Source organism: Asterias amurensis, chromosome 7 (assembly GCF_032118995.1).
Source record: "Asterias amurensis chromosome 7, ASM3211899v1".
NCBI classification, from domain to species: domain Eukaryota; kingdom Metazoa; phylum Echinodermata; class Asteroidea; order Forcipulatida; family Asteriidae; genus Asterias; species Asterias amurensis.
The window spans coordinates 16,810,435-16,822,829 of NC_092654.1; the positions used below are offsets into that span (position 1 = coordinate 16,810,435).

General features: G+C 38.9%; 1 protein-coding gene across 1 annotated transcript in view; it reads left to right on the forward strand.

The window, feature by feature from the left end:
• Positions 1 to 12,395, forward strand: part of LOC139939576 (twitchin-like) — a 31,924-nt gene that overhangs the window by 8,462 nt on the left and 11,067 nt on the right. Inside the window, exons 13-28 of the mRNA XM_071935577.1 lie at positions 86 to 676; positions 820 to 1,116; positions 1,425 to 2,015; positions 2,237 to 2,530; positions 3,015 to 3,605; positions 3,868 to 4,161; positions 4,626 to 5,216; positions 5,370 to 5,666; positions 5,946 to 6,248; positions 6,746 to 7,048; positions 7,973 to 8,278; positions 8,630 to 8,932; positions 9,731 to 9,918; positions 10,238 to 10,352; positions 10,683 to 10,985; positions 11,544 to 11,846. Of these exons, the coding sequence (XP_071791678.1) occupies positions 86 to 676; positions 820 to 1,116; positions 1,425 to 2,015; positions 2,237 to 2,530; positions 3,015 to 3,605; positions 3,868 to 4,161; positions 4,626 to 5,216; positions 5,370 to 5,666; positions 5,946 to 6,248; positions 6,746 to 7,048; positions 7,973 to 8,278; positions 8,630 to 8,932; positions 9,731 to 9,918; positions 10,238 to 10,352; positions 10,683 to 10,985; positions 11,544 to 11,846 (5,670 nt within the window). The remainder of the gene's footprint in view (positions 1 to 85; positions 677 to 819; positions 1,117 to 1,424; positions 2,016 to 2,236; positions 2,531 to 3,014; positions 3,606 to 3,867; positions 4,162 to 4,625; positions 5,217 to 5,369; positions 5,667 to 5,945; positions 6,249 to 6,745; positions 7,049 to 7,972; positions 8,279 to 8,629; positions 8,933 to 9,730; positions 9,919 to 10,237; positions 10,353 to 10,682; positions 10,986 to 11,543; positions 11,847 to 12,395) is intronic.

The following is a 12,395-nucleotide window of genomic DNA, read 5'->3' on the forward strand; positions in this document are numbered from 1 at the left end:
AGCTTATCATTTGATTACTGGTGTTATTTAAATAATTGACTGTTCGGTAAACTTTTATTTACAAACTTTTTTATCCCACTTACAGATGTGCCAGCATCTCCAACCAATCTAGCCATATCTGATGCCAAACCAACTACACTTTCCCTCTCATGGAATGTACCTGAAAGTGATGGTGGATCTCCAATCACAGGTTACATCATCGAGAAGAAAGATAGACTCAGCAATCGCTGGAGTAAGGTCACCATCTCCTCCATCCAAGAGACCACCTTCAAGGTTACTGGACTCCAGGAAGGTACAGATTATGAATTCCAAGTGTCGGCTGAAAACAAAGCTGGCATTGGTAAGCCAAGTGACTCTGTCACCTTGAAGATCCAACCACCAGGGGTGCCAGATGCTCCGGTGGTTGAGAAGATCGACGACAAGGCTGCGTTTGTGACTTGGTCACCTCCTGAGAGCACTGGTGGCAGTCCGATAACTGGATACATCTTGGAGAGGAGAGACACAGCAAAGGATCGTTGGGTGAAGGTTACTAGAGGAACCATAAAGGAGACGTCGTTCGAAGTCAAGGATCTCACTAAGGATGTTGAGTATGAGTTCCGTGTTTCAGCTGAGAACAAAGCTGGTATTGGAGAACCGAGTCAGCCATCCAAGAGGGCTGTTGCTAAACTTCCATATGGTGAGAGCATTAATCTCTTTTGTTTCATTATGGCACTTAAAGTGACTGGTCCTTTATTTCCGTTCCAGTAAAGTGACACATATATTCACAACATCTCTTACTTCATAGATTTTTCCTTTATATCTTTTACTTATTAATAACAGATGTACCTGATGCGCCTAACAAGCCTAAAATAACTTCAGTTGACAAAACTGAAATGACACTATCTTGGTCTGCTCCGTACTTTGATGGAGGATCTCCAATAACAAACTACGTTTTGGAGAAGAAGGAACCATTCTCCTCTCGGTGGTCAGAAGTCACCAAAACCTCCTCCTTGGAATACAAAGTAACCGGGTTGAAGGAGGGATCAGAGTACCAGTTTAGAGTCAGCGCTGAGAACAAAGCTGGTGTTGGAAAACCAAGTGAGCCAAGTGAATCTAAAGTAGCCAAGCTGCCGTATGGTAAGTGCATCATGTTAGCAAACAGATTCTAAAAACAAAAATAAATGGGATAACTCTTTCATGAGTGTAAGTGGTAATCAGGTTCACTTTTTACAACGTTTGTACCTCAAGATGTTCTTGTAATCTTAGAGAGACTTGGCATAAACAAGATTTGTATGCCTTGTAAAAACAAATAATGTTCAGTTTTCCAAGGTGCTTTTCTAAGTTACTGAACAATCTCATTGCAAATTTTTCAAATGCGATTATCAAATCTATTCTGATTGTGATAGTGAGCTTTAATGATTATATTTAATTTCTACTATCTTCAGATGTCCCAGATGCACCTGGAACTCCAGATATATCAGATACAAAACCGACATCATTGACCCTCACCTGGACACCTCCTGAGACTGATGGTGGATCTCCAATCACAGGTTATATCGTGGAGAAGAAAGACCAGTTCAGTTCTCGCTGGACAAAGGTCAACATCTCCTCGATAACAGACACAAGTTTCAATGTGACAAATCTCACAGAAGGTACCGAGTATGAGTTCAGAGTGAGCGCTGAGAACAAGGCAGGAGTAGGCAAACCAAGTAATCCAGCTTTGATCAAGATTAATCCACCAAGCGCCCCGGGTAAACCAGATGTCTCCAATGTCACCGACAAGTCATCAACGGTGAGCTGGAGTGTTCCTGAATCGGATGGTGGTAGTAAGATTCTGGGCTACATCATTGAGAAGTGTGACGTGTCGCGGGACAGATGGACCAGAGTGAACAGGAGCCTCGTAAAGGAGACTACACTTCGTGTTGAGGAGTTGACTGTGAAGTCAAGGTACCAGTTCAGAGTCAGCGCCGAGAACAAGGCTGGAACTGGGCCGACTAGTGAACCATCAGATGTAATAGAAGCTAAATTGCCCTATGGTATGTTTTGTATTACATTTTTTTTAAAGACTCTTTCAATGAAGAATTTGAAGTAGGAGATGGTCATTAAAAATAGTCCTCTGTAGGACTCTTTTAAAGTTTAATGGTAATTCACTAGACAACATTTTTGAATCATTTTCTTTATCTTAACCTTTAACATAAACTGTTCCCGCATTTTTTAAACAGAACTGTGAAATATACTATCCTAATTGTTCCCACAGATATTCCGCTATCACCAAGCAGACCCTCAATCAGTGACATCACAGCCTCTTCAATGACTCTAACTTGGAGTGCCCCGAGCTCTGACGGCGGCAGCTCAGTGACAGATTACATCATCGAGAAGAAAGAGCCATACGGTAAATGGTCTCAAGTTGCCAAGACTGATGACTCTTCTTACAAAGTGACCGGCCTTAAAGAAGGCCAGAAATATGAGTTCAGGGTGGCAGCAGAGAACAAAGCTGGGAGGGGTAGCTTCAGTGAGGCCACTGTGCCAACAGAAGCTAAAGAACCATATGGTGAGTGTAAATAAGAATTTACTATAGTTGATCTATTAAAGATTTACACAAATAATTAAGGTATATTTTGACCAACCATTTTATATCATTTTTAATGTCATTGGCTGAAAAAAACATACAAATCTAATTAATCAAAACAAAATTTAATATACATCAAATTGGACTAGTTGTGTTCTTTTAAAAACCTTGGGGAAAAAACAGAATAAATTGATCTATTAAAGATTTACAAAAATAATTAAGGTATATTTTGACCAACCATTTTACATCATTTTTAATGTCATTGGCTTAAAAGAGCATACAAGTCTAAATTAATCAAAACAAAATTTAATATACATCAAATTGGACTAGTTGTGTTCTTTTAAAAACCTTGGGGGAAAAAACCGAATAAGAAACTGAGATAATACACCAACCAAAACAGCGAACCCAAAACAAATTTAATAAAAAATTAATGACAGTATATTTTGAAACATTTTTTTTTGTGCAGTTGTTCCTGATGCCCCCGGCACACCTGAAATCTCCGATGTGAAGCCCTCGTCTGTGAAACTAACATGGGCGGCTTCTGCTAGCGATGGAGGATCTCCCATCACAGGGTACACCATCGAGAAGAAAGACAAGTTCAGCTCTCGATGGAGCAAAGTCAACGTCTCCACAATCCAAGAGACAACATTCACAGTCTCCGGGCTGCAAGAGGGAGAAGAGTATGAGTTTAGAGTAACAGCACAGAACAAAGCTGGACTGGGTAAACCTAGTAACCCGGCTTCTCTTAAGATCACTCCTCCAAGTGCGCCTGGGAAACCAGACTTGAGCGACATCACTGGTAAGGCCATCACCTTGAGCTGGAGCATCCCTGAGTCTGACGGTGGAAGCCGTATCCTCGGCTACTACATCGAGAAATGTGACACATCAACAGACAGATGGGTGAAGGTTAATAGAAGCGTTACCAAGGACACTACTTTCAGAGTTGAAGATCTAACTGCCAAGACTGAATACAAGTTTAGAGTCAGTGCTGAGAACAAGGCTGGGACGGGGCCAGCTAGCAAACCATCAGAGTCTGCTATTGCTAAACTACCCTATGGTAAGTTTAAATTCTTCTTGAGATAATTTTGTAATGCGTTCTTTTATGCTTTTGTAACCAATTTATTTTAACAGTTACTCAATTTAACTTTCGGTTGATTATATTTGTTTGTAACTTGTTTCAGTTTAATTAGTGATTAGATATTTAAAAAATAAGCTCTTCTTTGGAAAAACCACTAAAATAATCTCATACATTTGCCGAGATAATATCTTTCTCTTAAAAAAACCCTAATAAACATTTCATCAACTTCTTTTCTAATCAGATGTCCCCAAATCTCCAAGCACCCCAGTTGTCAGTGACATCACCTCAAAATCCATGACACTCTCTTGGGAGGCTCCAAGATCAGACGGTGGAAGCCCTGTTACGGAGTACATCATCGAGAAGAAAGAGCCCTTTGGCAAGTGGGTCCAAGTGGCGAAGACTTCAGACACTTCTTTCAAAGTGAAAGGTCTGAAAGAAGGTCAGGAGTATGAGTTCAGGGTTGCTGCTGAAAACAAGGCTGGCGTGGGTAGCTTCAGTGAGGCAACGTTACCAACAGTTGCCAAAGAGCCTTATGGTAAATGCTTTATAATTGCGTTATAGATAATCCTAAGAAAAATCTTTAATTGTTTCTAATTATGTTGACTGTGTAAGTCTCGCTCATATTCGAAAGTTTAGACTCCTTGCAGTGCGGGATTTGTTTTCTTCATGCACTTAATCAATATTCGTGTGAGCAAAGCGAAAAAATGTTTGAATATGCACGAGACTTGCACTTTTTGCTACAAGTGTTATTAAATATAACTAAAAACATTAACTGTGATATTTAGTGAGGGTATTTAACTTCGGTTTCAGTTGTGACAATTTTTGTATTTGCTTACAGTTCAGCTAGGTATTTTAGGTTTATACTGCATTTAATTCAAAGTTTATTTAAAACAATATTTGACTTCTATATTAGTAGTTAGACTTGTTGAAATCTATTGTAGACAATTTCATTTCTCAAGAATTAAAGTAAAATCTTTTTGAAATAAATCACAATTACAGATGTTCCAGACGTACCAGGAACTCCAGATATTTCCGACAGCAAGCCAACTTCTGTGACTCTCATATGGGCAGCTCCCAAGAGTGACGGTGGTGCACCTATCACAAACTACATCATTGAGAAGAAAGATAAGTTCAGCTCCCGCTGGGCCAAGGTCAACATCTCCTCAGTGCGGGAAACCAACTTTAAGGTCACAAGTCTCCAAGAGGGAACTGAATATGAGTTTAGAGTAACGGCAGAAAACAAGGCTGGACAGAGCAAGCCAAGCAACCCCGCCTACCTGAAGGTTTCACCACCTGAGGCTCCTGGTAAGCCAGACGTTTCAGATGTCACTGACAAATCTCTTGTACTGACCTGGAGAGCACCTTCATCTGATGGAGGAAGTAAGATCCTTGGTTACATCGTTGAGAAGTGTGATGTCTCAAAGGAACGTTGGGTGAAGGTGAATAGAATTGTTGTAAAGGAAACAACTTTCAAGGTTATGGAGTTGACAGCTAAGAGCACGTACAAGTTTAGAGTGAGTGCTGAAAACAAGGTGGGAACAGGTCCAGCCAGTGAACCATCAGATGTGGTTGTGGCTAAACTCCCATATGGTAAGTGAAAATATCTGTAGCATAGAATGTGTTTGTATAATTTTTTTCTGATATTTGTGTTACACTTGAGTAATCCTTATCTTTTGTTTCACTAAATACTGTAATGTCCCTTTCTCCATCACTTTGACAAAATGTTCCTTTTTTTTAAAACAGACACTCCTGAGTCACCCAGCAAGCCAACCATCAGTGACGTTACAGCCCGCTCCATGACCCTCTCTTGGACTCCTCCTGAAGAAGATGGAGGAGCTAAAATTAAGAGCTACATCATCGAGAAGAAAGAACCCTTCAGCTCCAAATGGACAGCTGTTGGCAGCACTGATGACACCTCCTTCACCGTGACAGGATTAAAAGAGGGTACCGAGTATGAGTTCAGAGTTGCAGCAGAGAACAAAGCAGGCGTGGGGAAATTCAGCCCAGCAACTCCACCAACTATCGCCAAGGAACCTTATGGTAACCATTATTATTCAGGGAACAGTTTTGTAAAAGGAGTCTTGACGTTTATAAGATGTGACTTATTTCTATATACTTTAATTAATAGGAAGAAACTATAAATATTTAGTAAACTTGCGGGTACAACCATGTGTAAATCCCTTTTGTGGGAGGGTTGGCTCTACCAAAATTTTAATGCTTCTTCCTATTTCTTATTTAATGTTTCTTCCTATTCATCCACACCATGCAAAGCTTCAAACAATACTTACTTGACTTAATATTTGCATTTACTTTAAACAGATGTTCCAGATGCCCCTGGCTCTCCCAAGACCTCGGATGTGTCTGAACGTTCCATCACTTTAACGTGGACCCCTCCTTCTTCGGACGGTGGAAGCAAACTCCTTGGCTACATCGTTGAACGCAAAGATGCATTCAGCACGAGATGGGTACGCATCACGAGAGATAGAATGACAGAGACTACACTGAAGGTTACCGATGTAAAGGAGAACTCGGAGTACCAGTTCAGAGTGATTGCAGAGAATAAGGCAGGACCTGGACAGCCCAGTGAGCCGTGTTCTCCTGTTGTTGCCAAACGCCCATATGGTAATAATTTTAGCTAAATATCTAGTTATTCCACGTGGGGAAATTAACAATAGGAAGATGTGGTGAGAAAACTTCAGGGTACTTGAGTTATGTTGTAACATTAAAAATAATTACCAAAGTAGGGACAATTTTTTGTCATACACTGTGAGCATCCCTTAAAAATTGATCAAAATCTTCCATCAATATAAAAATGTTGAATTAACAAGCCTCTGAAGTAAAGAGAATAGTTTGTGTTTCAATTTGGATAAAAATAAGGAAATATACTATTCCTTTTCCTTAGTTTGACTCAAAAGTAAAAGTAGATTTAATAGAATATCAAGTCCAGTGAGAAGCCACTTGACAGTTCTATTATTGACTTCATACGTTGTGGTATCCCTAAAATCCCCTAATACATGATTATTCTTGATATTCAGTCAACTTTCATTTATGAAACTTTCAAGTGGACTTGAGAAATCAAAAACCTTAACTTGAGGAATATTAAACTTCCTTTCATTCAGATGTTCCAAGTAGCCCAGGAGCTCCTACCGTCTCCGATATCACAGCTACCAGCGCAACTCTTTCCTGGACTCCTCCAGAGTCTGACAACGGCTCTCCAATCACATCTTACATCATTGAACGAAAGGAAAAGTTTGGTACTCGCTGGACAAGAGTCAACCCAACATCGTTGACCAACACAAGCTTCACCGTGGAAAATCTGAAAGAAGGCGATGAGTATGAGTTTAGAGTAACTGCTGAGAACAAAGCTGGAGCTGGTAAACCTAGTCTGTCATCCAGACCAATTGTTGCCAAACCTCCATATGGTAAGACTAAATAGAGTTTTTAAAAAATCATATTTTGTTGGACAAAATCTTGAGTTAAAGTTAAATGTATTTGATCATAATCTACAGACATTGTATACTTCGTTGCATTCCAATGAGTACGAGTTTAGATTAATGGAATAAACCTAGTCAGTCCTCTAGATCCATTGTTGCCAAACCTCCTTATGATAGAACTAAAGATAAACAAAAACAATTTCCATCGTTTCTTTACAAAAAGGTTCTAGATTTGATGTAATGCAGTCAATCTTTATCTCTTAACACTCAACATCAGATACTTTCATTCCAGTTTCAGCATTTCATTACCAAAAGGTTTCAAACTAATTGATGTGGCCCTGTGACCCTGATAAAAACATCACAAATTCAAATGAACTTAGTAGAGTTTAACACAAATACTATCCACTCTGTTAAACTGTTACTTGGAACTTGCAAAGAAAATGAGTTGTTTTTAGAGCCCAGCTATCAGCCTCCCTATTACCATTTAACATAAATATTCTCAATTAAGTTTTACATCGATGCATAAAAAGACCTGGGCCCAATTTCACCAAGCTGTTTAGCAAAAATACTGCTTAGTAAATATCTATGCTAAGCAAAAAATGGTATGGCACCAGTCACAATGATGTAAAATTTGTGGACTTTAGGCTGGTAACCAGTTTCTTCTATTAAGCAATATTTTGTCTGTGCTTATTAATTTGTGCCTCTAGGCTTTATGAAATTGGGCCCTGTTTAGTCCTTATTCTGCTGAGAAAAAATATTAATTAGCAGAAATTATTATTACCAAAAATATTTGGTTTATCTCTATAGATGTAAGCTTGCATGTAATTTGTTCATAGTTTACTTTTTGCTTGTAAAATACATGCTGGGTTACAACTGAAACCTATTTTACAAATCTTTATTTGTCTTTCCTAGATGTCCCTGATGCTCCAGGAAAGCCAAAGGTAAACAGTACCACAGCAAACTCTGCCAACCTCTCATGGTCTGCTCCACCATCTGATGGAGGCAGTCCGATCAAGACGTACCTCATCGAGAAGAAAGACAGATTCTCAATCCGGTGGACAGTGGTCAACCAAAAAGAGTCTGTAACTGAGACAAAGTATGTCGCGAGAGACCTGAAAGAGGGCGAGGAGTATCATTTCAGGGTTATTGCGGAGAACAAGGCAGGCGCTGGTCAGCCATCAGAACCTTCAGAGCCAAGGATCATAAAACCAGCCTATGGTAAGATAATTATACAGTTGACAGCGAAATAAATCAATTCAACAATTTTGAAACAACCAGTGACAGCCTTGAGGTTGCTTTTCCCCTTTAAAAGTTTTTTTAGAAAGAAAACAAAAATTATTTGAAATCCAGTCAGTTTCCCAAAGGCTTATTACTTGATATAAAAAATACACATAAAAAGTTCCCTGTATTTAAAATTGTGTGTGTTACAACACACTTTTATGTTTTGTTTTCTTATTTTGTAACACAACAAAAACCCTGCAATATTGACAAAAAACTTGTGATTATATTTTATAGTGAAACTCAGCGTTAACTTTTTATTTGGGTTTATTTGTTATTTTTTTTGTACAGATGTTCCAGATGCACCAGATGTCCCAACCCTCTCGGACATATCTAGCTCCTCAATGACTCTCGACTGGTCCCCACCAGACAACGATGGTGGCAGCCCGATTACTGGCTACACTGTGGAGAAACGCGACAAGTTCACCACAAAATGGACCAAGGTCAACAGATACGCAGTGACGGAAACCACCTTCAAGGTCAGCGACCTTCGAGAGGGGACGGAGTATGAATTCCATGTTGCCGCTGAGAACAAGGCAGGGCTTGGGAAGTTCAGCGAGCCATCTCAGAAGAAGGTTGCCAAGCAACCCTACGGTAAGTCTTGTAGTAAACAAATTATGTAAACGGTAAATAAAGGTGTGGCTTACAGATTATTTCATATTCGTTTTGTGTATATTGTCACCATGGATGTTGAGTATTCTTTAAGGTTATCGATATTTAAAGGCAGTGGACACTATTGGTAATTACTCAAAATGATTATTGGCATCAAACTTTTCTTGGTAACGAGTATTGGAGAGAGGTTGATATAAAAAACGATAGTATTCACGAATTTGAAATTAAGACCTCAGACATGTCAGATTTAGAATTTGAGGTCTCGAAATCAAGCATCTGAAAGCTCACAACTTCATGTTACAAGGGTGTTTTTTCGGTAATTATTATCTCGCAACTTCAACGACCAATTTGAGCTCAAATTTTCATAGGCTTTGATATTTAATTCAAATGTTGAGGTACACCAAGTGAGAAGACTGGTCTATGACAATTACCAATAGTGTCCAGTGTCTTTAATAAACTCTTGACTTTTTTATTCTTAAAAAAAAGTCTTCAATATCCTATTAGACAATAGCAATCTTTGTAAAAATGATGAAAGTGAAAGCAATTTCTTTGAAACCTCTCCTCACCAATTTGTCAAGCTGCACCCTTTTGTGTATGAGATTTAATGAAGATAAATTTAAGTAAATTAATTTTGGTTTTACCCTTACATCAATGTTGGTAAGCACTGTATATTCAGTACTTTCCTGAGTTCTGTAAAACCAAAATTAATATTCTTTATTTCAATGAAAATTTAACATCAAGAAGATATAAGTATTTGTACAAATTGTTTTCTCCATCCAGATGTTCCAGGCATTCCAGGAACTCCTGATGTCTCAGACATTACAGCCACATCCCTCACTCTCAGCTGGACAGCACCCTCTAGTGATGGTGGAAGTCCAGTCACAAACTACATCATCGAGAAGAAAGAGCAGTTTGCGAGCCGATGGAGTCAGGTCAATAGGGAGTCGGTCACCGATCTGATATACAAGGTATAACGTCAGTCTTTTAAATTTGGGAATATTTCTCTTCGTTTTCGAAACTACTTTTTAACAGAAAATAGTCAAATAAATGAAGGGAAAAGAAAACCATTGGAATTGAAAGGAGAGGGGTGGTCTGGGAAGGGTGGGCTAGGTTTTAAAATGCATTTTATTTTAAAATGCATTTATTCTTAAACTGCTGTTTCTTTTAGTTTTTGTATTTTCTTCTTGTTGTGCTTTTTTTATGTAAAAAAAACTTTCTTTATGTTAAAGCTGTGAAATTAGTCGTTATATTTTTGTTTGAGCTATATTTTTTATGAACTTTTTGTAGGTTACCAGCTTGACTGAAGGTAATGAGTACCAGTTCCGTGTATCAGCAGAGAACAAGGCAGGAGCTGGAAAGCCCAGCCTTCCTACAGCAACAGTCGTAGCGAAGCATCCCTATGGTAAGCCTTCCTCTCGAATCAGTAGTATATATCAATGTTTTCAAGATATCAAATCCCTCAAGACTACAAGTTGCAAAGACTATTGAATGGTGGATGAGCTGGGTGTGAGATCCTCAAACTAAACCCTATGCTTGTTTCCTATAAAATGCTAAAAATTTTAGCTCAAATGAGCTTTTAAAAAAATGGGCCTTCTGGAGAATCCTTAAAAAATTAAGGCCTTTTTTTGGCTTGAAAAAAGGTTTGCAATCATAGGTCATTCAACAACAAAAACTATGCGGGTTTGTTCAAATAACTTTTTTTAAATTTGTTTACGCATTTTTTTTTCTGTAGGCATTCCATCTGCCCCAGGTACACCATCTCTGTCCAACGTCAATGCAAATTCCATGACCCTAACATGGACTCCACCCGACTCAGACAACGGTAGTCCGATTACCGGTTACATCGTGGAGAGACGTGACAGAATGAGCACTCGTTGGACCAGGGTTACCAGGGAGACTGTTACCGAGCTGACCTACACTGTGACTGGCCTGACTGAAGGAAATGAATATGATTTCAGAGTGAGTGCTGAGAACAAGGCTGGGGTCGGTGAGCCAAGTCAGCCCTCCAAGACGACCATTGCCAAACTTCCATATGGTAAGGGAAGGTCAACCTCTGACCAAGTTGTAGTGAAAATCATAGCAATCAAACTTATTTATTGCCACTCCCCAAAATTGCTTTTTTTTTTTTACGTTTTGATTGTTAATTTTTGGTGTACGTGTTTGAAACAGTTCCAGAAATGACATTGTAAACATCAATGTTAGTTTTAGATGACCTATTTGATAGCGAAAATGCAACAAAATTTACCCTGAATTTTCTCTTGGTTTTTGATTATTTGTTTGAGTTGTGGGGATGTGCCAACATGTTTATTTAAGAATGTTGATTGTTTGTTTTACAACCTCGTCAAAGTAATGGTCCCACAAACCTTGCAGCAAAAATACTGATTGTTCAAGCAACAGATTTGAGTGCAATAGGAAATCACTGTTATTATTATTTATTATTAATTGGTGACGAAAATGCAACAAAATGCTTTCAAAATTTTTTGTTTTTTCAATGTTTTTGTTTGAGTCCCTGGGATGTGCCAACATTTTTTATTCAAGAATTTTTATTGTTAGTTTCACAATCTCATAAAATTGTTATCCTTATATCCACCAGACAAACCTGATGCACCAGGGCAACCATCCATCTCGAACATCACCTCTTCCTCGATGACTCTCAACTGGTCTGTGCCCTCTTCCGACGGAGGTAGTCCAGTTACCGGATACCTCATCGAGAAGAAAGACCGCTTCAGCTCTCGCTGGTCAAGAGTCAACGACTACAGCACCCAAGATGTGGAGTTTATCGTCAGCGGGTTGAAGCAAGGGTCTGAGTATGAGTTCAGGGTGGCCGCTGAGAACAAGGCTGGAGTTGGCAAGCCGAGCGAGTCCTCTGGATACAAAGTGGCCAAGCCACCATATGGTGAGTCAATTGTACACACATCGTTACGCAAATATCAGATGTTTCTTAATGGATTTTATTTATCTGAATCTGTTATCCATCACTTCTAAACCATGTAATTTATGTCACTACATGTTTACAAAAGTACCGTCCAGCTTTTGACTTTCTAAAGGCGCACATCTGTTGTTAGCTCACTAGAAGAAAACATGAAATCTTACATATTAATTTTGGTTTTAACCTTATTCACCAATGTGTGTTAGCTCTGTATATACAGAACTTTTATGAGTTCTGTGAAAAAATCACAGGTATATTACTGGGGTTGGATTCAAACCCTCGACAATTGCATATCTAGAGCAGTGTCTTTCCTACTCTCTTTCAGTACTTAACTGGTAGCTTTCAATAAGGGAATCAATGTTTGATTCCCATTCATAAATACCTTTTCGGTCAAAAAACATCAACACTTTTTGGTCAAAAAGTAAAGTAAATGCAAAAATTATATTGTTCAATGATTTCTTTCAACTCAACACCCCTCCAGCTATGAAATGGTAAGGCCCTCAGGTAAACAACTTC